This window comes from Chelon labrosus, assembly GCF_963514085.1.
Source record: "Chelon labrosus genome assembly, chromosome: 7".
Classification (NCBI taxonomy): Eukaryota; Metazoa; Chordata; class Actinopteri; order Mugiliformes; family Mugilidae; genus Chelon; species Chelon labrosus.
The window spans coordinates 28242960-28267534 of NC_140343.1; the positions used below are offsets into that span (position 1 = coordinate 28242960).

The following is a 24575-nucleotide window of genomic DNA, read 5'->3' on the forward strand; positions in this document are numbered from 1 at the left end:
AACTTACTTGCTGGCCCATATTTAGAAAACCCTCTTGTCTTTATCCTTTAATTTTATTTGTTCAAAGCGGTTTAAGAGACAAGTTGAAATGTTACACTTGTGTGCAGAGCAGCATAACATACAGGAAGATATTTTGATGTACAGCCTCTGGGTTTTTCATTGACTATAGTGTCACCGTCCAATCGAAATTCAATCATTACTTACACTACCATGAGACAGCATGGAGGCAACCCTGACTAATTTGTGCACCACAAAAAGCTGGAAACATTTGATTCCCTTTCTAGGAAAATGATGCACATAGAACCCTGGACACTATTTAAAAAAAGGCAGTGAAGCGTACAAGAATTTAGTTGTGAAGGCAATACTTTCATAAAAGAGTCTGGAACTGCTAGGACTGCTCGACTGCACTGCACACTCTTGGTTGTGTTTGGTCATTTCAGTGATGCTGCTGGCTTGTCTTTGCTGCTTCTGAGCCATGAGCTAAACACATGCACAAGCACTGTTAAAGGCTACCAAGATGAAAAAAAATAGACATCACCATCAAAAGCTTACCTGGAGTAAAAACATACTACACCAAAGCCGTGCTAATCTTTAACATCATGAATTCAGACCTGGCAATAATATGATCCACGTGTTTTTCCCTTGAGGCCTTAAATATGGTTCCAGCTAGAATTCCTATTTTTTATTATGAAAAGCTGCTTACACTTTACTTCTGCTCGTCATTGTTCTTTGTTACAAGGGAACCCCTCACATGCTTTCGCTGTTGGAGGTACAGGTCCTACAGCGATGTGGGTGCAGGCTAATGGAAACCAATTAACCCCAGTCTGTGTCCAAGCCTGTTCCACTTGGCAAATTACAGAAAGAGCAAAAGTCTGTTTCTCCGTGATTGGAGTATTTAAGAAAGCTTAACTCCCGTAAGCCGGCAGAAACTGTGTCCATAGCCCTACTCCTCCACAGCGTGATCGGTAGACGTGGAGAGAGGCTGGCCAAGATGTGGGCAGTTTGTTTAAAATCTTACACTATTTGCTTGTCTATTGATAATGTAATTTAGGTTCTTTTTCCTGTTGGAACAAATCTGTTTCTGTGTGTCAAATTATGACATGAGGATATGCGTATGAGAAAATGGATGAGATACACTTGACCGATACAATCAGTGAGGGTTATGTAACTTTAAACCATAAAAACTGAAGTCCCATCTAAATAAATACCCTGGCTGGAGTCAGAATTGGGCAAAAGGCGGTCTATTACAGGACTAACAATCGCCAATTAACCTAACTTGCATGCCTTTGGAGTGTGGGAGGAAGGTGGAGCACCCGAAGAACAAAGATAACATGGCACAGGAAGATCCCAGCTGGCCTGGAAGGTTTGAACCCATAAGCTTCTTACTGTAAAAATCAGTGCACCACCCTGACCAGACTCATACAGTTAATATACAATTTAAATAAAGCACTATAATGTAGTAAAGACTTTCAATGAAATGCTGAACAGTGATGTTATAGACATCTGTGTGAAATTTTTTCATAGTTAAAGTGTGATTTGTTGAGTTAAGGCCACCATGTTTTGTAAGGTGACATTGAGAAGATTCTGAACACCTCCTCCCTGAGTGCTAGTGGACATTTGTGCCAGATCTGAACAAAGGGACATAAAACTACTAACATGAAAATTTATGTTGAAATATTTCACTAGAAATCATCCTCTGAGGACAACAAATGTCAAAATGGACATAATTTGACTGTAATATAGTCAATATTTGTTGAAATACTTAAGCCTCGAAGCCATCCAGACTGAAATGTTTAAATAAACACAAACAAATGGAGGATCTTTGTCACTGAAGGCCTGTAGTTTTAAGACAACTTCACTGAATGATAGCACAAAATTCCTTCTCACACTGTCAAAATGACTGAACTCCTCGCTGACTCTATTTAGAACAAGAGTTTCCGTGAATGACTGATGGCAGCCAATGCTTCAGCAGAAGCCATCCTGAAACACTTAGAGAGAAAGATATAAATCAGGCACCCCTCAGTCTGCATGGCAGAGCAGCCCACCTGGCAATGGTTTCTTCTGCAGTCATGCTGGGCCAGGCAATAAAATCAAAACACTTTCTATGGTGCGATCGAACACTGGCCTCTTCCTCTGAGGAGCGCCTCAGGAAATAAGAACACGAGCAGAGATTACCTGTTGAGGTTAAACCAGAGTCACTGTGAGCTCTGCTTGGCTCGGAAAGAAAAGGAGGAGGGGGAGGAGGTTTATGCGGACAGGAGGAAGTTATTTCTTGCTATTGTGTCACACTTGCTTCATCGTCTCTGCTGTTGTGCAGCATTGTGTTTGTGTACACCTCAGGCAGAGGTTTGTTTGGGCATTTGTGCCCTCATACATTAATGTGTGTATCCGCACAACCACCCATGTGCTATTCAATCTCCCCACTGGTGTTAAGAGCTTACAGACTCTGCAGTCTAAGTGAGCGAGGAGAAAAAACAAAGACAAACCCTGACCCTTGAAAAGAGCCCAAAGATTCTCTGTAAATTGTTCTCGGTCAACAAAGACAAAGAGTCCTGCTTTTCCTCTGCCAAACACCACAACACACACAAAGCGCAATTCTCCTTCCAAGAATTCTGAATATCCATATTCTTGCAGCTTGGACACTCTACTCCACCTTATTTTCAGGGCCTGAGACTCTGGCAGGAAACAATGCCAGGTGCCAGATAGTTAAGTAGTTAGTAGTTAACAGAGAAACTGCTGGGAATCAGCAACTATTAAACCCTGGTGAGTACTTTTAAATGTTTGTTGGATGGATGTGACCTGTAACTGCAGAGGTGAAAGGCAGAAAGCTCAATTATCAGGACTCTGCCATGATTGTATACTGTGAAGAAGTACTTTGGCAAAGAAGGGAGTGGAGTACTGGAGTTAGACATCTGTCCGTTATAAGAAGTCTGCTTCTCTCACTTTCTGAGAAGTATTGGTTGTAGCTGGCACGCCATGTCCAACAATACTCCCCAACATCTGATTGTTTCACAAACACCTCCATCCTATACAGAAATATAAAAACAATCTACATCTGGAGACACATAAAACATTGAAAAGGGTCTAAACAAATCTGTTGCCGCTTTCACATCTGCTTGATAACTGGGGCCAAACAACACTATTGTCAGTATCCATGTTATTCTATCTGGGTCAGATGTCTTTGAAATCACATGTAGTCATCCTCAGGCACGTTTGGACTGGGCCTAACTGGTCTTGTGCACATTTTTGGAAACTAACTTGGAAACTGTTGGGTTTGAGTCAGTTTCTGATCTGGTCCAAAATAATGAACCTGTGTGTCAGCTCAAACTAAACTAATCAGCAAGTAGACGATTGTAATACAATTACATAAAACATGTCTAACACAACTTTAATTTCATGAACTCCCCAGGAAGCCACTACACAATGAGACAGCACAATCATGATACCATAATGGTTATAGCAATAATAACTCTCAGGCGAGCTGAAGCCACAAATCCAACATACCAGTCCGGCCAAACATACATATTAGTGGGAGTTCTTTAAAGCTGGGGTGACAATGTGAACTCACACTGAGAAAGCATCTCAGCCTGTGTTTACATGAGTTTAAGGCTGAAACCGATTCATTTGTAAATCCTGTGTGTAGGCTCACATTCTTCACACACGCATGCTGAGCTCTACATTGTGAACAGAGCTGAGAGGCTGTTTCCCTTGTAATACCTTGTTTACTGCCAACATAAAATGGCATCACTGCTATAAGGGAAGGAGGAAATGAAGAGAGGAAAATGTCTCCTATTACACTTGTACACAAGCCCAGGACCAGATTTTGGGTCAAAAAAGGGGTCAAATAAGATGCAAACAACTAAAGTGCTAATGTTGGCTCTTTGGCTTATGTCTACTATTGTTTTTGGCCTTAACTGAGTGCACGGGTCCCCAATGTTTTGGGTGTAACTCTGCAAGTAGTCTTTCTAGGGAGGAGAAGAAAATGACATGTTAACCAGAGAGGCCAGAGTTCACCCCACCCAGCTGTTTAAAAAGAAGCCCTTGGGCACAGCCAGCCTATATTTCTATCATTCGCCCTCACTTGACTTCACAGCACATAGTGATGTTAATTAACTATTTGGAGAGAGATTATTTGACCAGTTTTCGCCATTAAACAGGAGTAAGGTAGAAGCTAAGGGCAAAAAGAGATTTACACTCTGTTAGGGTCAGACTTTGATAGTGGAAGGGGCTTAAAAGTGAAACATGAGAGAAAGCCCCGGGGATGTGTTTTAAACAGGATCAGATCAATCAGATGAACCCTCTGTTTAAATTGTCAAGGTTATGAGATAACCATCTGCAGAATCATCTTAATGATTTACCAACTGTGACCCAAGAATGTTCTTTTAGGTCAATCCATTTAGCCGTTGTCGAGATGTTTAATTTTTTGTTGGACTAAAGTTATGTGCTTGTAGTCCTGGCAGTAAATTGTTCAATATTCTAAAAACACTACCGGGTCTTACTTAAGTTTCACCAATGTCCTTCCTAACAACAAAAATGCTTTGGTCCAAACAGATGAACTTTGAATGTTGAACCTATTTTTACATTCTTCAACTTGTTTCCCACTCACGAACTAAGAGTTTTTATAGCTGTTACATAGATTTCCTTTAAAAAAAAAAAAAGAAAAAAAAAAGGAAAAAGAGTTTCCTCTTGTCCAGACCTGAGTCATCTCATCCCACACACAGCTGCTAGAGCTATATTGGAGAATGATTGATATTTTTCCTTTCCTCCTCCTATCATGAACTGTAATTTCAATCATTTAGTCTAATGAAAAAATACAAAAACTAAACTGTTATAATGTGGAGTTTTAGATTAGAAAAATTGCCTGCATCAATCAACTGTAGTAATTTAGAAGGAAGAAAGGGTCCAGTCACTGAAGTGACTCCACTCCAATGAGTCACAGCTCAGATAACAGGATGTCCCCAGGGGAGGAGAGGAAATCCCCAGCAATCTGGAGGGGGGAAAACACCAGCAGACCTCCTAAAACAAAGCTTTAAAACAAGCTCAGCCATCTACACTAATAATAACTAAACTACTTGTAGTTTCAACTCAGCAAGAGGGATTTCATGTGGGTATTACAGATATAGATAAGGTGCATTGTACGGAAAGATAAGAACTTCATCAAAAGAGCTAAAGAAATAGATCATTACATATACATCATTATTAGTGACGTGTGTGGGGGTGGTTCCAAAAATGTGGAGTGACTCCCAAAGTGGAGGCTGACCTAATTTCCTCCCAGTTCACAGCTGTCTCATATTGAGACCCTGAGAATGAAATCGCCAACCTCTTTCCGTGTCTCTTCTTCCTGCCTCCGTTCACCCAGGACGGGGTTGTGACAAGGAATCCAACCACGCGGCCTCCAGCCACAACTGCTGGTTCCATTAACTTCATTAGCTGCTGACTGCAGTCCACAGACATAATATTCCGAACACATGATCTCTTTTGTTTGGGTATTATTTCAGACCGCAAAGCCAGGAATTGCTGTGATCTATATTATGTGCAGGGAATTAGTGGAAAACATGCAGAAAATGAAATAATCAGTCATAAAATCCGAAATTCACATTCCTCACCTTCACCGTCATTGGAAAAATGAACTTACTTAAAGGCTTTTGTAGCCTGAGGAGGTTCAGGGGCTAATGAAATGTGTTAGCAGCTGAAAACATCGTAATAACACGCTTTCAGAGTAGGGTAATTCCCAACATACAATACATAATTACAAAGCAGGGAGTGACACAATGCATGTCTTAACTTTCACTAAGCCATCCACAAAGATATGCGCCATACTCAAGTTAGAATAAGTCACTGCTCCAACAGTTAATAATACCTCTCATAGTGTTCCTTAGGCCTGCAGGATAACCAAGCATGAGGGATTGTTTTGAGTGTATATTTCCACACTAATCCACGACAGCTGTAAGAGGTGGGACTGATAAAAGCAAAGCAGCCCAAAGACATTCCCACAGACCTTGCCTGTTAATCTCAAGCAGTTGAGGGAAAGTGACACTGACTTTGCTTGCAGGAGACACCAAAAACCAGGCTCTAACAATTCCCACTTAAATTTAATCCTGGATCTTTTTTTCCCCTTAACCCACTGAGAAGTGAGGTGAGCGTGATTAGAGAGAGAGAAAGAGAGAGACACTATGACTGAAAACACACAGGGCAGAGGTTACTTTTCATCTGACACCAGTGATCCACCATCTATGTGGGTCAGTGGAACAGAGGTAAGAGAATCAGCTTTGGGAACGTGAGGTGACTGGTAACTGCTCCTAAGTATGCTCACTTGGATGGGTTAAAAGCAGAGAAACTATTTTAAGTATTATACCTTCGTCGTAAACAGTAAAAAAGCAGATCACGTTGACGGGGGAAACAGTAGCAGATCTGCCCCAGGCCCCTTCCATATCAGGACTAATACCACCACACCCCACATAGCAAAACTGGAAAAAGAGCATGGTCTAACATCATGCTAACGCTGACACCATCAAACTTTTTTTTTTAGATGTACACCAATAAATGTGTCACAGTATCTATCAGCCAACAGTAAACCCATTAAAAATACTTTAAATTAGTTTGTCTTAAAGTTTGTCTCAAAGCAACAGAAACTGCAGTTAGAAATGATAAAAGGTGGTTTATTATTATTTTTTCAGTAAAATGTTCTTCTCATCACTAAACTTGGGCACAATTCATTTAAAAACAGTCACATAGGCACCTTTCAAAATTACCTCTGGCTAATACAGTATATGACCATTTACTTTTTCAGCTTCAAATAATCAGTATTAGTTGTGCTATTACGCTCTTTATAGGAGCCCATGAAAACTTGTTGGTACTTTTTCTGATTTCTATTTAGTTTTGTTTGAATATACCTTATTAGTTTTTTATTCATCCCTGCACACACAAATATATCGAACTAAAGAAGTTTGAATAATTGCAGACAGAGTTTCAACAATTCTGTTCGGGTCTGGTGAAAACTGGGCATAAATATATTAAAATTAAGTTTGAATGCCACCAATTCACATGAGCTCATCCCGCCCTGGCAGCAATTTGATATCTGAGGCCAAGACAGCGCCTGGCCACGCCATTACTGAACCTCTCGGCTATGTCAATCGCGCCCCACATGTGGTCCGAGTGGAAGCCTCCCACAGGCCGACGGTGCACCGAAACCACATAAACGGTGGCCAGACTGTACTGTAAAAGCACGGAAAACCGTATGTACGACATGCCTACACGCTAGTGAAAACCACACTGCAGCCGGCAAGTGAGAGGACAAAAAGCGCTGTGTTTTTGTTGAACTGCTGAGTTCAGGCCCACACAAGAGTTTAAGAGTGAGGAGACAAAAGGGCTGAAGAAACTTCTTCACACAAAGAGCATCCTCAGAGGAAAACTTAATTAAATGTACTGCCACTTCAGGTATTTGGAAAAAACTATCCAATAACAATGACCAGCAGAGCATACTTGTATCAGCACTAACCTGATGTACAGGATATTAAGTTGTCAAGAAAGGCTGACACACTGCCAATCATAAAACAAATCAAACTTTACTTCAGAGACACTACGCAATTCTAATAACCCGCAACATTTTTCCACTTAAACTATGTGTACAAAGAACAGTTGTTTACTGTCCAAGAGATACATGACGTAATGAAGCAATTTCAGCACATTACAATGGCTCTACTGTATAGAAAGTCATATTCAGCCCTCTCATCCCAGTTTCTGTCTTTATTACTGGTTCTCTAGAGGAATTAACCGCTTGTTTCCTCAGAATGACAGTCTGAGAGGTTCAGCTTTCTGCCCAAACCATGTAAAAATTCCTCCTTGATGAGGAGATGCTGTAAACCACTAACCCATGGAGCAGCAGCCTTGTCATTGGTTCTGTTTGTATCCCTACTGCTGCTTAGGAACCCAGCCACAAGGTGTGCTCCTGCATTGGGCGTCATTAATTAGTAGCCTTTTCTGAGAGGAAGTAGTAACAAAGGAATTTTCCTGCTGCTCAGCTGACATTCAACATCTTAATGAGACGTGGTTCAGTTTAAAGAAAGGAATTTAGTAAATTACAGTTCACAGTTTATGATTTATTTCAGCCGTGCCAAGGAACATCACACTCATAAGGCAACATATGGCAGGAACATGTGAGATATTCCTAAGACTTATAATTAACATAAACCACTCTAACTACCATGCACTACTTTATTTAGACCGTTAAAAGGAAACACATTGGACTTTACTTTACTAGAGCTTGAGGTTGACCTGTAAAGCAACATGAAAAGGCAAATCTGAGACCTGTGGATTTCTACAACGTAGAATGCACATGTGGAAGGAGGACAAGACGTACAGCCCAGAATAATTCACATCTACAGATGTTCATTTTAATTATACGTTGACGAAGCTGTCCGTGTACAAAAGATGCATTGTTGTCACGGTCTAAAAACACACTTGGCAGCGCATGGCTTTCTCATCCACACTGCTATCTGCTGCACCACTTAACAGCACTATTGCACAATAATCTCAGTTTGAGATAACATCTGAAGCAGTTTGACAGCAAGGAAAATTAAAAGTTCGTCATCAGTTTGGAATGAAGAGTCATAAATACTATAAGATAACACTTATTTGACCGGGTGAACAGAGAGAGTTTGCATACTTTAGTCTCAACCTAGCGCATGTTAATATAATTAACTTCTTATCAGATATTTACTCACTATTATAACGCATCTTTATGCAATGCAAATTAGCCACAACAAACACAGCACGACTACCTGCATATAAACACTGACACACATAAAACACCTGAGCAACCATTAAACGTATCACAACTCAATCACAACAATCACAAATCCACGTTATGTTATTTCATTCTAACTGAAAAGAGCAACAACTAAGTGACTCATTAGCTAGTTTGCAACTACTTTTTCTTTCCTGCTCTCTAAAGTACTGCTGCCTTCATGAAATGCTCAACTTTTAAGTCATACCGTTGGCTTTAAGTTGTAAGTACACTGTTCGTAGGCAACAGTTGCGACCTAGAAGTCGCCAAAGCTAACAGTTTCCTAACAGGAAAAGCAAAGGCATAATGGGAAGAGATCAACTTTTTCCCAAGACATATAAATTTGCAAAAAAAAAAAACTCTATACAACTAAATGACTATGTGAGCACAAGAAGGCCCAATATCACAATATAATATGCGTTTCCCTGGCAACTAGGGTAAAGGTAATATGACACCCTCGACAGGAGAATGAAACACATCAATATGCTGAATAATATGAAATAGTTCTCTTAGTGTGAAGACTGTTGAAACTATTTGGGATAAAATTAGTACATAAAATAGCATACCAATGCATAGTTATGTGCACTGTGCTACTCCATGCTGAACATAAGTAATGGCCATGAAAACAAAAGCAAACTTGAGTCCCTTTGTGCTCTAAGCAAGAGTTCAAACTCCTTCAGAGCTGGTCAGGACAGTATAGGATAGCCTTGGCCTTCCTGTGGACCCACGTTATATAAATACCTCTGAGCTGCACCTAACGCACCCCAAGTATTTTGTCTACTAAATCAAGCGGCTTGTCAAGTCTGTTTTTCTGGCCCTGTCTTCACGCCAGATGACAATGCACGAGGATAATCCTGTTTCTATTAAATTCCTGCAGAGTTCCTTGAATTAGATCCTCCACTGAACCAGAAATTAATGCCAGAAGCACCAGAATCCTAACATGTAACCGGTCAATTTACACAAAAATGAAGGTCAGAACTGAGCAAAGCAAGTATCTTCCTCTCGCAAATTCTTATTTGCAATCTACACTGTGACAGGAATCTCAATGAGCTGTTTTCCCTTTCTTTCTCAGGGCCTCCTAATAAACAGAAATATCCACCACAAATATACCAACAAAACTTGGGGTTGGGAACCAAAGCCAGCAAAATAGAGCAACTTCGAGTTTAAAACAAGAAATGACTATAAACATGCCACCCTAATATATGAAGCACAAAAAACAGGGTTACATTGAACACTCTCTGCTAGGATGCCAAACTGTCTTTGGAGAAATGTCTTTTGTCCAAAACTGGCCTTGGCTGTGTCAAACTGTTTACGATTCCAACAGGAGGTAGCGTTTATTTTCCAGCATCCCTCTATCTTCACAAGTCCAATGAATACATCTGCATGGAGACAGTCAAGAAGACTGATGCCTTCCCATTTATTGAGTGCATGTGGTCAGAGGGTAATACATCGTCTTGAAGTGGCAGCTCTGAAGTTGTTTTCTCTCAAAATCACAGCTGAAGCCAAAAAGTTTACATTCTTGCACGGGGGCTCTTCCATTGGGTGACATTACAGAGCTCTGAATGATTTTTATAAACTTGCCTTCCAAATCTGCACTTTAATGACAAAACTGGCAAACAGACCTGAACATAAACACAAGCCCCAAGCAGGAGCCAACCATAAAAACTGTTGTAAAACAAACTGCAACATGTACACGTAGTGTTATGAGTCAGACAAAGAGTAAATCACATTATATCATCCTGAACTTTTTAAAGAATAGCAGCCACATACAAATCATTTTACAATTAAAAAGTACTTTGTGGGAAACTAAAATAATGCACAACAAATCATTGTAAATTATTGTTTGCTACGGAGAAGACATAAAACCAACATTTGTTTGTAGATTCAACAACTATGTCAGGGCTCGTCAGTCCTGCTGCCACAGTAATTCTTTTCACAGTGAACTCAATCACTATTCACAAACACTTAAAAATACACATGGCACTCTGGAAAACTGATCTATGTATAATGTTTACGATTTCTGGGCAGGAACGTAGACTGTATATAAAAGACAAGCGTAGCCACCAAGTATAGCCAATGTGGAACACCACTGAAGGTGGTGGGTTGAGCAGCTCCCCATAAATCATCAACTACTTTCATAAAATACTCAATAAGTTTTTATTTCAACATGTCCCTCTGACCTCATTAGCTAAAGTCACTTCTCCCGATCAGTAGATATTAGGCCTCAAAGAGAAGTGTGTCTGGCTTGATTGAGATGATCGAAAATGACTGACAAGCCATTCACAGGTTCTCAGTCAGATCCAACCCTCGCTCCACCCCAGCTCCTCTCTTTCCTCCAAATACGGTCACAACAGGCACCAAAAAGCTAGGATAGAAACAACCGAATACCAAACTTCAAAATGATAGTCCACTGTGGCTATTTATAGAGCCCAAACTACCACTGTGTTGTAAAATGGTGGTTTCTAAAGTTAGTTTTGACTTTCCATTTAATATATTTTACAATGATTCACACGAGCCCACAGAGAATTAACCCTGAACGCTGCAGTTCTCATCTCTATGGAACTTTTTAGCGTCTTACTGCTCGTTGTGTTCGTTTCAGTGTTGTGGTTCATTCTCACTATACATGATGTTATTTTCAGTCGTAGATTTACACTATTAAATAGCCATCAAGTGGATTCAAGAATGCTTTGCAGATGACATAGTCCTGCTACTCAGGGGAAGTCCTTAATTTATAGCAGGGTCTTTTTTTAAGGATATTTGGCTAAACAAGCTTATGATGCAAGATCAAAACGTACGCACTTTGTATTATCCAGTTAAATCCCCATCCCTGGAAGCCATGAGATATGACCCAGCCACATGATGAGAGTGCCAAGCTGCTTCCAGCATATTTTAGAAACAGACTTATTATTTTTTCTCTATATCAGGGTCTCTATTTAATTTAAGCAGCATGAATAATAGTGTAAGCAACAATCAAGAAGTAGTCTGAGGTTGTAAGGCATCTTTATGAAATAGAGACCATTGTGTTTAGACAGGCAACTTACACAAATCCTGCGGGGCTTACCTCAGATACTGAAAGCAGCAGTATATGATAGCCATGATCTAATTGGCTAATTACCTGAACCACTGAGAAGGACCTCTTATTGGTTAGACATGACATAATGCGCTACCAAATAAAAAAAATCGAGCCTCAACGTCACTTTCTCCATTCCTGTCACACGACTCTGATAAAGTAGACAGGCCTGTTTGTGGCTCCTCATCGTGCCTACCACTGTTCAACACTGTTATTAGCCGCAATTCAGAGACCCGAACCAGATGTGGAGGCACTGTGAGGTCAGTGTCAACTGGGGGTTGGGTCAACATTGGATTACGAAAACTACTCTCTCCTGCTCCCTAAATAGGTGTTACATCACCTGCAGGGGAAAACCTCTCAGGGAGAGGAGATGCTGATGTCTAAGGACAAAGATAAGCACGAGATTCTGGCATTATACACTGCTATGATTAACTGTCCTTTGGCAGGCGGAGGAAGAGGGGAGGGAGCGGAATTAAAGAAGAGTCTTTTTGCCAGCTCTTAAACACAGTGACGTGTAGCATAAGGTGAATTCAGAGAACGGTCTTTTTATGTGGTGAATATTTACAATACAAGAAAGGAAGTACATGGCTGAAACATACCTCAGGCATTCTGTAATATCTGACATCTACACAACTATCTCAATCTCTGTAGTACAAACACTCTAATACCCCAACAACGTGTGCTTATGCAGCACACACATAATACAGAGTCACCATGTGAATGATTGCTTTACAGGCTGACGACAGCAGAGTGGGGCTGGATAAACAATCAACACTAATTAAATTTCACAGGAAACAGCTGTGGGGTCAAATAGGCTAACAAACTAATCTCAGTATATGAATGATTCTTGCCTGTGAGTAATACTTGATGAAGAATTAAAGATTGAAGTTTTAAAACATGATTGAAAATCTGGGCCTATTTTAAGGGAAAGAACATGATTACTGCCATTAATGTCCAGTTGTCATTTCATCCATCATCAGATCTTTAATGTCAACGTTGTGGACCAGTATGCCACAGAGTGAAGTTCAAGCTGTAAACGGCATTACAACATGGGGCTATGTTGGATTCCAAACAACAGTACAGCTGTGGTGTTTCATCGCTGCTCTCTCTGCAGTCAGATTCCATTTACACAAGGACTCAAGCAGATTCCAATTAATGTCAACACAGCTTGGTCAAGAGGGTGGAGACCATCAATGTTTGGGCCTCTCCCACACACACACAGAACTAGAATAACATGCATTTCCTCTGCTATGATAGCGCAGTGGCAAATGTGTGCTTCAGCAAATGAAAAATTGGTTGCTGTGTTCTGGGGCCTGCAGGCGCCTTGCAACTTCAACCACAGCACGCCAAACACTACAAACGTCTTGTAATATGGGACCCACTCACTAAAGGAGCCTTTAGTTCAATACATGGCTGATCGGCACAGGTGAAATACTTGAAAACCATGTGAGCACTGTGTCTCTGTAGTCTAGATCTAAACTGCCAAAGGAGCAATTTCATTTTCCAGTGTTTTCCTACCAGTTTTAACTTCCTGCACCCTCTCCCCTCTCTGTGGTTTCCACTCCACAGCCTATAGCCCTCAACTTCTCAGAAATAATCTTCCGAGGATGGAGGCAACTTGAGACGCAAGAAAAATTTATAGCTCACGGTTGTACAGACTAAGCTGTGAGGTGGATAGAAGATATGTCAAAAGCTGAGGAACATTTTCCTTTTCGCATGGACTGAAAGGTTGGCTTAAATATGTGCCAACTGTTTTGTCATAGCCAAACATGCGTTAAGTCTGAGGACACTACGTTACTCAGTAAAGTTCCTGAAATGGCCACTGGCTTATGTGAACAAACATTTTGGAAAAAAGAAATAAAGCCACAACCACCAGTCAGTAGACCCTGAACCTACCTGTGCCCCATCTGTAGGATGACAACAAACTTTTTGTCAACAGATATTCTGTCTGAAGCAACACATCAGCAAATCAATTGTCCACTTTAGTATTATGATCACATAACAGAGAGAGGTGGTTTCTCTGGCCCACAGTAGCCAACACATAGTTCAAGTCACAAGTGAAGCTGAACAGATGTTTGGCAAACTCAGCTTTTTCCATCCTATCCCTGATACCTCCACTCAGACACCCTGGAGACTTTGGCCAGGCTGATAATCACCAAACACAAAGAATAATACACACAAAACCAGAGAACCTGTCAATTACTCAAAAACAACAACAAAACAAAGACTCTTAGATGTATATGTTAATGCTGTTCTCCAGTCGGTTGGCTCTTGACAATAAACGTTCGTCCAAATTCTCCCTTTTCTGAAAAAGGATATTGTGATTTTTAATAAATAAGTAATACAATGTGGTCACAACGTGACCAGAGTGATAAATGTCTCAATTAATCAAGAGGTTTGGTAGATTGAATCAAAGATGTGTTGATTGCTACCAGCTTCCATTTCTGGCCAGTGTGCTGTTCTGTTGGGATTCAGCTACACTTTCACAGATGCCAGTACTTAAAAAAGTCATCTCTGAGCCAACTCTGACTCTCTCCCACAGCTGCTGTCTCATCCCTGCTTATATATCACTGCACTATTTTCAGTGCTGATCGTTAACCAGCCTCTTGCGACCTCCTGCAACCTGCTGTGACCTCTTTTCCTGTTGAAGTTTAATTGTTAATCAGGTTGAGAACAATATGGGGGTGCCACAGCATGCCACCGCATTCCTGTGATGAGTTATCCGCTCATATCCAGTCATGCAGAAGACCTTTGGCACAGCCAAGAGCCGCAATGTCTGATCAAAACACAGCTCTTCACACTAGGCTACTAGAGCCAGGGGAGCATTGTAATGCAATTGCAAGTGTGTGGAAAGTTGTAAACTCTAAAGATAGAATCCAGTCGTGCATTAACTGTTTACCATTCCTGTTATTGTTAAGATACTATAAACACAGGTATTTGTTGTCTTGGGAATTTAAATTTGGAATTTTCTATGCCATCTTACCCTGTACGCTCTCTAACACTCACTAACTGACACTTCATATATTTAATATTCAACCTTGTTGTGTAATGACTTCACTGGATCTGGTTGCCAACAAACCAGCAGACTCCAAGATGGCAAGATGACACTTCCCTGCTTTGGTCTCCAATGAAAATTGATTATGATCTAGCAAAGATCTGCCAGCCCAATCAAATCATTTGTTTGCGTAAGCAGATTCGTATCCTGATAAGAACGGTGTCTGGCTATGCTAAGCTCACAACTCTAAAAGCAGAACTCCAGTTTTTGTACAGACAAAACAAACAATAAAACAGTAAACGACCAATTAATGATTTCCACATCCGCGTGCCAGAACTGATGCAGACTTTGAATGTGGGCAGTTCCCTTCACGCTACAACTTGTGTACATGTCAGTCTGCTATGTAAATTGGTTATTCAGTGCCTTTGCCTTTCACATCTTACAGAACCAAACACACAGGTCTCCTTTAGATGGTACTGAAAGGTTGGGTATAACTTTGCAATTTTTTTAGTATAACATACTGTAAGTATAGCAACTAGTTACAGATTAGGCAGCAGCATTGATTAAGGCTTACGGTTGCCAAGCACTATCTTCCAGCCAAACTTTGTTGCCTTCCCGTCCAAAGCACAGTGGGTCAACATAACACGGAATTTCTGTAGAAATTGAAAGAACTTCCCACAGGAAGCTGGCTAGCTGTGTATACAGTCTGCACAGTCACAGATTTTGGGCTGCACGTGGATGTCCGTAAAGGTGTCCACAAGGACCTCTGCGGACTTGGCCAGATGTCAAAATTTAAGTCATGCAGATACATCGATATGAAAAGTAAGAATTTTCTGTCTTTATGTAAAATGTTGCAAATAATGGACGGACACAAAACTGGTACCCAGAGAAATCTAGAGAGTAATTTAAAGGTAGGAAAGACGACATTGTGCTCTCAATGGATCTGTTATTTAGTCACAGCGAAACTAGTCTGAGTCTGCAGTCATCTGTGCCTGCACTACCTCTCATCTTCCATCCAGGCTTGCAGCACTTTCCAAATAGGATAACCGCAAAACGACCCCGTGGACACATCGACTACATAAATCTGAGTTGGCGGCGAACAACCTGCTTGCCTCTGGCAAATGTTTTTACTGTCTTTAAAAACTCAGAGCTCACTCTTGGTGTGTCTGAACCCTTCAGTCCCCTTATTATCAGCTGCAGATGACAATAATATCATCTGTGATTCCCATCGAGCACACAAAGACTCATAGCTAGGAGCTATGTTATTACAGAATCGTTTTATTTTCCACTAAAATTTGACTAGGTCGAACATACCTCATGGGGTACAAGCAATAAGTGGAAGTCTAAAAATGGAAAGAGACATTTCACCCCTCAGTGCAATTTCTCTTCATTTAGGCCTTGCAGCATACGACACATACACCATGTGTGTTAATCTAACCATGTGGCCGTCCAGGATTGAACTTGTGCTCCAAGCTGTCTGCAGTGTTGTGATCAAATCAATACAATCAGAAGAGAGAGTGGATCGCGACTGAGCTGAGACTTTAAAGTGACATTCCAAAGTTGCCTCACTACAGCAGCAGTCTTCCCAGCATGTCCTGACCTTCTTTCAACTTTTAACATCATGCTAGGAGGTTCTGGAAACAAAATGAAGCTGGGATGGTTACTCCAAGAGAGCAGTTCTCTACTCTGTCAGTGCAACATTAAACCATAGCTTACATTTTGGAATCCCCGCTAAGTCTCCACATTTTTCATCACTGTTGTTCCTCGGAATCTGTGCTACATTTACACTGATGGCTCCAAAAGCCCCATCTGTTTTCATAACTTGGGTTAAAATGGGTGCACATGATGAGAACATCAACATTACACAACATCATCAGCTCCCATAATTACTAGTAAATGGCATCCTTAACTCCCAAATCTGTACGGGATGAGCTGGGTCACTGCAAGCTCTGAGACAAGCACCACTGTGGCCTGAAAATATGAGATGAATGCATATAGACACATTAGCTGGCAGCTGTATGTTTCAGCGTCCACACACTGCATTGTGATGCAACCTTACTTGGATAGGTTGAATGCAGAGGACAGATTTCTCCACAGAGGCTAATAATGGAAAATTATCTGAACAGAATATTTGTCATAGCCAAGGCATGGGAGAGAGGGCAAAGTTGGCAGGGTTTGCTTGTAATGGTGTAGATGTTTAACTCCTACCATCCTGTTTCAAATCTAGTCTGACATATTTGGAATCAAATTTGAGATCTCAAATAATACTTTTATGCTATGTTTAGACTACAAGTTAAAAGTTACCAACATGGATAAGTGTGGTCAGCTACACTGACATTGTCTTCCTGCCTCTCTCCACTACCACTTATCAAAAATAAAAGGTATAAAAGGCCTAAAATTTCCTAAAAAGGCCTAAAAAGTAAATAACTTCAAGCATGTTGGTCTTTTCAGTATGTTTTACACTACCACAGGACCTAAATTGTAGCCTACACAGGTAACCTAAGGCGCGATCATTTACCTATACTTGTGCGCTGTTCTGTAATGAGCAGCTCATTAGGAACTGAGCTGCATATCTTGGAGAAAATAAATGAAATGATGGACGAACCTTTACTGAAAATGCAGCAAGGCACAAAAGAGAGAAAAGGTCTGAGTAGATGATGTGTACTTGCATGCTGCAGTAGTTGCAGTCTGTGTCACCAAAGAGGTGCCTGCTATGGGGTGGATCAACGAAAGAGCATAAATCTAGCTTAAGACAAAAGAATGTTTGGCTGCAGAGAAGAAGTTTGGAATGACTGACACTTTTGCAGGTGTTGGGATTAAAGTGCTTGGAAATACAATACACAAATATGATTTCAAAGAAAATACAACGATTTCATCCAGGGTTTCTGTCCCCAAGTAAAAAAGGTTCTTGTGACAAAGTAGGTATAGTATTACTTAGCAAAAGACAAAACAATTCGTAACAACAATTACATTAAGGCTTTCACTCGCTTTTTTATAATCACAAAAAAGTTTTAATTGTTTTCTAATAGTAGCTCCTACCTATGATACCAAGTGTCCTACTTTCATGAGTCTTGGAATATCAACACAATGAGACCTATCATATTAAGAATAAAGCTGGTGGAGATACAATCTCAACTTGTCCCCGAGGAAAGATTTTTGATCGCTGTAGTTGGGCGGCTGTAAAGAGAGCTGCGGCCAGTGGCAGCTACAAAAGTCTCCCTTTAATACCAGCAAAAGGTGGCGTGTCTCGCTTTTTTTAGAAAAGCAAATAGACCACAACAGGAAAATAAAATATTTGCCAGTCTAAATGATGGTAAAGCTGGGGACGTGCGCAGCAGCCTGACTGAGGAGAACAGTTGTTGACTGTGGAGTCTCTTCTAACAAGTCCAATGGCAGCATTATGCCAGAGGCTTTCTGGAGGAGGGTGTGTGACGCTGGAATGTTAAATACTGCAGGAATGTTATTTATTTTCATAAATACCACCAAGTACCCCCCCTACTAACACACATGTGAGGGGGCCTATACACATATACACATTCAAAATCAGATATCAGTGTGCTTATGTACACACTGACTGGTCTGATATGCTCCTATCGGCCTGGCTAAAAGGAACGGCCCACCTCTGCCTCTCTTTACCTGCAGTGGGATCAAGATCAAAGCGCTCAGCCTTGATGTCCTCCCATCATGTGTTCCGTTCATAAAGACATCAGACCCAGGACAAGCTGAAATAAAGATCTGCTCACACATTCACGAGCTTTGTTATACCAAAAAAATACATAATGTACTACTTTATTCTCTCTCTGTTCTTATTTAACAGATGTTAGAGAAATCATAATTCTCTGCTTAAAAGCTGAGTCATATTTTTACAGCTGGGCAAGCATCTGCGCGTAAGGCCATGTCCCATGTCTAGACAGGAGCGTGCACTTTTATGAGTACGTTAGCTCAGCTGTACTCTGCTGACTCAGAAAAAAACAGGATTTTTCCCTCAGACAGTAACAGGACCGAGCAACTTCCTACCACTTCTGAGAAGAGGAAGCCATGTGTCATCGACTGGGCATTTGGAACCAGTCTGCAGTCGACAGCAGTGGAAGTTGACTGGGTGTCAGGTACGTGTGAGGAGATGGTGCCAGCTTCCAAGCTGGACTCCAAATAGGTTAAAATATTGCTGCCTTAGCCAAATGAAGAATAAGATTACACTACAGTCTGAGTTAATTCTTTACAGACTGAGATGTAGGAATCGTTGTAACACGGCTGCAGTCATGTATGCTCAGTTTCCATACGTTTCATCTGTCATCTACTAACTAGACTGTCTAAATAAAGATCCTTTAATGAAAATATCCATGAGTGCTGTTCATAGTTCTTTTTTTTTTTAAAATGCGTGCACACAAAACCTAAGGCTAATATTTTCAGAATACCACAGATACATCAGTCCTCACTCCTGGGAACAGATGCACCACAGAATGTCAAACACACAGAGTCTGAATAAGCTATTATACTTTGTTTCCAGCTCTCAAATTTTATCTTTCTACTGAGTTGTTCCCACGCTGTGTTCTCACCAAAAGCCCAGCCAAAAGATGGACCTCGTGGGAAGTACGTGTTGTTGTGGAAAAGTGTTTGAATGGAGACAAAATATTCTCCTCTTGTGTATATTTAGTAGGAAAAAAATGCACTTTCAAGTCTGGCCTCGAGTTAGGCACTTTTAGAAAGTGGGTTTCTACTGTGACTGTGGGAAGGGGCAGGGAAGAAAAGAAAAACTCACAAACATTTTCTTCAAAACTAACACTGCAGGCAAAGGAGCCACATAAAACAAACCCTTTGCTGTAAACAAAGGACCGAACAAGTGCACAGTCATCAAGTCAAGCTGATGTGGCCCAGCTACTGAGCTTTGATCCACCTGTAAGGAAAGTTACTATCAATGTGTGCAGACACACAGACCAACCAACATCATATTGCCACTGGCGGGGACTGAACTCCTCCAGTTTCTTTAACTTTCTTTAAGTTTTTTTCTTCCCATTGTTGTCTTTGTGTTTGCACTGGGGGTTTCAGGCTCTGGGTTCAGTAAAGTGTCTTGAGACAATTTGTACTGACACTATATAAATAACATTTAATTGATTGAATTTTCTAAAAATGACCCAAACAACTTTGTGTTTCATTTCCCATGACATCCATGTAATATTTAGGTCTCTGCAGTCTGACCAGTAATATCAACAGGCCAGTATTACCGACTATAGTATGTGTGGTACTTTTATACCTTTCCTAAATATATGATTTGATGTATTCTTTGTAGAAAGTGTTGACGAATTCCAGTTAGGTTTACAGTTTATCTATTGCTCTCAGTTTTGATATTAAAGTTTCCAAACCATCCTGTTTAATAGCAGCTATCATTTTTGGGTTTTTACATTATATACAAACAAGGTAAATACTGGCAAATATATGCATTCTTTTACAACGTTCTGTTTTCTGAGGTTTACCAAGACATCCAGTATGATCCAACATGTGTGTGGTTATATTGCATATTAGTGAGGTACTGGCACTTTGCATGCTTGGAGATCGTCCTGTGACCTCTCCTCTTATCGCTCCGCATCACGTTGCTGGGCAGCAGCTCTAGCTGATGAAGAATGCAGCAGCAGGTAATGTTGAGCTGGGCAGCAAGATAAACTATTCCCCGCTGAGTGGGCAACAATAGCCCTCTTTCAGACCAGATTCAGAAGCAGACCCCCACACCCCCCACCCCTTACCTTCAGATAAGCCAGCTGGAGATAGTTGTATGGGATCCTCCTGTTGAAGTCCTGAACTACATCCTCGCTGACTCTGTGCACAGACTGTGTGCCGACTTTCTCCTCGATGCATTTGTTCATGCACGCCGCTCTCCGCAGAACCACATCGAAGAAGCGCAGGTCCGAGAAGGTCTCCTCAAACTGATGGTGGTCCTGGCACCTCAGCCGGCACCGGACTTTAGTGCGCCGGACTTCACTGTGGCTGTTGAGCGCTCCCTCCATGTAGCGCACCACAGTTTCATAGTCGCTGTTGTAAAATGCCTGCACTGCGTTGTCATATAAAAGGTCGTAAGGCTCCAGAAAAGCTGTCGAGGATGACAACACGGCGGATAGCAGGATTATAGACGAGATAAGAGCCGGTGAAAAGTTTCCATCCATTCTCTGCTTCGGTTCAGACAGCGAGGAGCGACAGGCGGACAACAGGCAGGTCACAGCAATCAGCTCAAACTCGTTTCACGGTCCATTTAAATGCTCCTCTAAAGGCAGAGATGTTCAGAGCTGCACCGGAGCAGGGCGGAAATAATGTTAGTCAATCAGGGACACACATTTTGTCATGACCCCTCCGTGGCGCGGCTAACTCCTCCCCTCCAAGAGATGAATGGCCACAAAACAATCACAGCTCCCCTTCCTTACAAGCAAGGAACCAGTGGAGGAACCACGGGGGTCCTTCGAGGAGTCAGCACTAACACGAGAAATCTGCTTTTATACATTTTTACTTTATCTCATAATAAGCGTTCAGACAGGCGGCTTTTACCAACAATTTACCATATCGTAAAGTTTGTCTTAAAGAGAAAAACTGAAATGGAAAAGTGTGACCTAATCTCAGACTAAATTGTCTACAAAATGCCTGAAAGGAATACTTTCCTCTGTTTTTCTCGTTTATATTCCAAGATTGCCCACCATTCTAAATTAGAATGGTACATATATACAAAACACTTATCTTGACTTATCTCGAAACAATTTACGCAATTATGCGATAAATCTAGCGTTGACAACTTTATTTTGTCTTTTCTTTTTTTTAATGCCATATGGAAATGATATGGTTGTAGAATATTATAAATTCAGATTCTGATTATTTTAAAGCGGATTTTCTGCCTTTTCTATCTTCTGGAAACTTCCGTAAACAAAATGAATACTTGTCAGCGCCTGAGAGACACAGCTGAGGGCGATATTTACTGGACACTGTCTCCCTCTTGTGGTCATTGATAGGTATAAACGGTTTTATCATTTAAAACGTTCTCACATTCATTACTCAAGACTGGACGTGTAAATCTAAAAAATAAACAATTCTTCACCTGTTCAGTTGCTGTTTACTCAGAACTAAGTGAAACTAGATGCCTCGATCGGATAGTCGAGCTGGTAAACACCACTTACAATTCTAACAATTTTCACTGAACACGTTTTGGATATAAACGTGTTTGTTTACATTTTGTTAAATTATGTCATCTTTTAAATAAATAAGGGCTGAAAAAAAGTGGAATGAGTGACTGTTTTAATGTAATACCAAGAAAGAAGCTTTCTAAAAGATAAATTTGAAGGCAAATTCTGAAAGACCAGACGTCATGATTCTGCCACTAGATGGCAGCATTGAGATTTTGGAATATTTCCGAATGGAATGTGACTTTCCAGCAAAAGAAAACATAAACTTACTGTCAAACATACATTTTTTTAAACATGTTTTATCTTTTGGCTGTGAAAGCAATTGCACGAACACTGTAAAAATATATGGCATACTGTATGCCTACTATTCCACGCTTGTGTTCATAAATCCAGGTCAATAATCCATTATTTACATAAAGTAAATGTGATAGCTACATAGTCTACTTATCATTTATACATACCTACCTGTCCAAGACCACATCCAGTCTTCCCCCTTGGTTTTCCTGCCATTAGCACCACCATTTTTTGTTACTTGCCAACAAATCTCAAACATGTTCTAATCCAAACTAAGCATACAGAACTTCCTCACTTGTCCTTTTTGTGTTTAATTTTGTTAGAATGCTAACAAGCAGCTTTTTCTGCAAATCTGGGAGGGTGTTAAGGAATCACAAAATACTCCCTGATCATTATTCACATTACACATTTCTGCTGATGTGTTCCTCTATTACAAATATGCCTTGATTCTCATTCATTACAAATGTGGGAATTTTTGTTGTGGGGCTGCAGAGTTCAGATAGTGTCCGTAATACCAGCAGGACAAGGATGAGCGTACTGTGACTAAAGCCATGCAATACAACAAACATAGTGGATTAGTACAAATTGACTGCAGACAAGTCAGATCATCCACTCACACAAGTAGTATTTCTTGCAAGGTAATTCCATGCAGCCACTGTGATATATATCATGGGTGGAGTATATCCACTCACAATAATACAGGATAAACTCTTGCAACAAGATTTATGTTTCTTCATTTTCTAAAATGATGTAACATGCAGTTCCTTTGCTTACATCTGTGTTAAAAGTATGGGTGTAAGTGCTGTACATTTTTTCCTTTTACTCAAGTGCAATGCACTTTTCTACAATTTCCAATCTTAAAGTAATTGGATCAACTTCTGTTGAGATTCACGTAATTCCAACAGTTATGAAAAAAAAAGAAGAAAGGTCACATTGTTCTCACTATGCTAAAGTCCTGTATAAAAGAAAAGAGTACATGACGATGGTAAACATCAGCTTGTTTTAGCTTTACATGATCCCACAGCCATAACATAAATAAATATCCATCACGTGGCTTCCTATTTTCTTCATTTACTTTTTCTGGGAGTTCAGGAAGGGTTTATCAGAATCTGGGCAGCAGAGTGTCCGTCCCGTGAGAGATAGTTTACATCCGCTGAGGAGGCAACACAGATCCTGCTATTTGTTGTGTTTCAGCCTCAGTGTGAGAGCATTTCTTTGCCAGCCTAAAGATGTTTTTGTTTGCCTTGGAAAAACAATGGTTCCCATAAAGAGAAAATGAAACCCTTTAAAAAAATGTCACATTTGATAATGTATTGAATCGTTTTTGATGTTTCTTACTGCTCAGGATTTCTTTTACAGATTTAGTTGTTGATTCAGATTCAAAATTGTATATAAAGAGGGACAAATTATCCCCACCGTGCCGAGCTACATTAAAAGGATGCTCACAAAATGTTGCATAAATAAACAGTACATAATCCACAAGTATTATAAATACATACTCTTGATATCATTATTAAAAAAAAAAAAAAAAATCTGTAACATTATGAACTAAATCACATTATCCAATTGAATAAAATTAAGTTTCTTAATCATTTTGTTGGGTGTAGTGTGTCATTGTGTCTTTACAGCGCTTTGAGCACCAGTAACTAGACGGCCGTTTGCCTCAAAGTTTGATCATTTCACAGAGTAATTATGCATTTGTGTACTACTACTACTGTACAGCATGTTAACAGCTGTGTGTCCCTCTCTCCATTGCCACTCCCCTCCCCTCCTCCTTCTCTCTCTTCCTCCATCTTCTTGTGAGTGTCTCTGGCCTGGAGTTGTGTGTTTCTGACCTGTGGAGCTCTGTACTACATCTATGGTCCTGGTCTCATCAACCTAGACCCAGTTATCCACTCCTACCTGAATGCATCTCCAACCTGCCTATGATACCTCTTATATTCAGTCATACAGCAGCTAACTCACTGGCTGGGTTTTGTAAAGCATCTTGAGACTATTTGTACTGATGCTATATAATTAAAATGTTATTAAATTGAATCAATTGTAAACTTACTGACCGTCACATACAAATTGACAAAAGTGTATATAAAGAGGAACAAATTATTACTGATTAGGATGCTCACAAAATGTTCCATCAAATTGACTGAGCACAAGGTACGGACTGAAGAAAAATGCTTTTATTTTTATTTTCAAAATATACATATGGTTATCTTTCCAACTGACACATAATACAATAAAAACACAAGACAAAAAAAATATTAAACTTTACACATA

General features: G+C 40.4%; 1 protein-coding gene across 1 annotated transcript in view; it reads right to left on the minus strand.

The window, feature by feature from the left end:
- Positions 1-21255, minus strand: part of p3h2 (prolyl 3-hydroxylase 2) — a 48588-nt gene extending 27333 nt beyond the window's left edge. The window contains exon 1 of the mRNA XM_084548621.1: positions 20589-21255. Coding sequence (XP_084404747.1) covers positions 20589-21005 — 417 coding nt within the window. The 5' untranslated portion in view covers positions 21006-21255. The remainder of the gene's footprint in view (positions 1-20588) is intronic.
- Positions 21256-24575: the final 3320 nt, after the last annotated feature.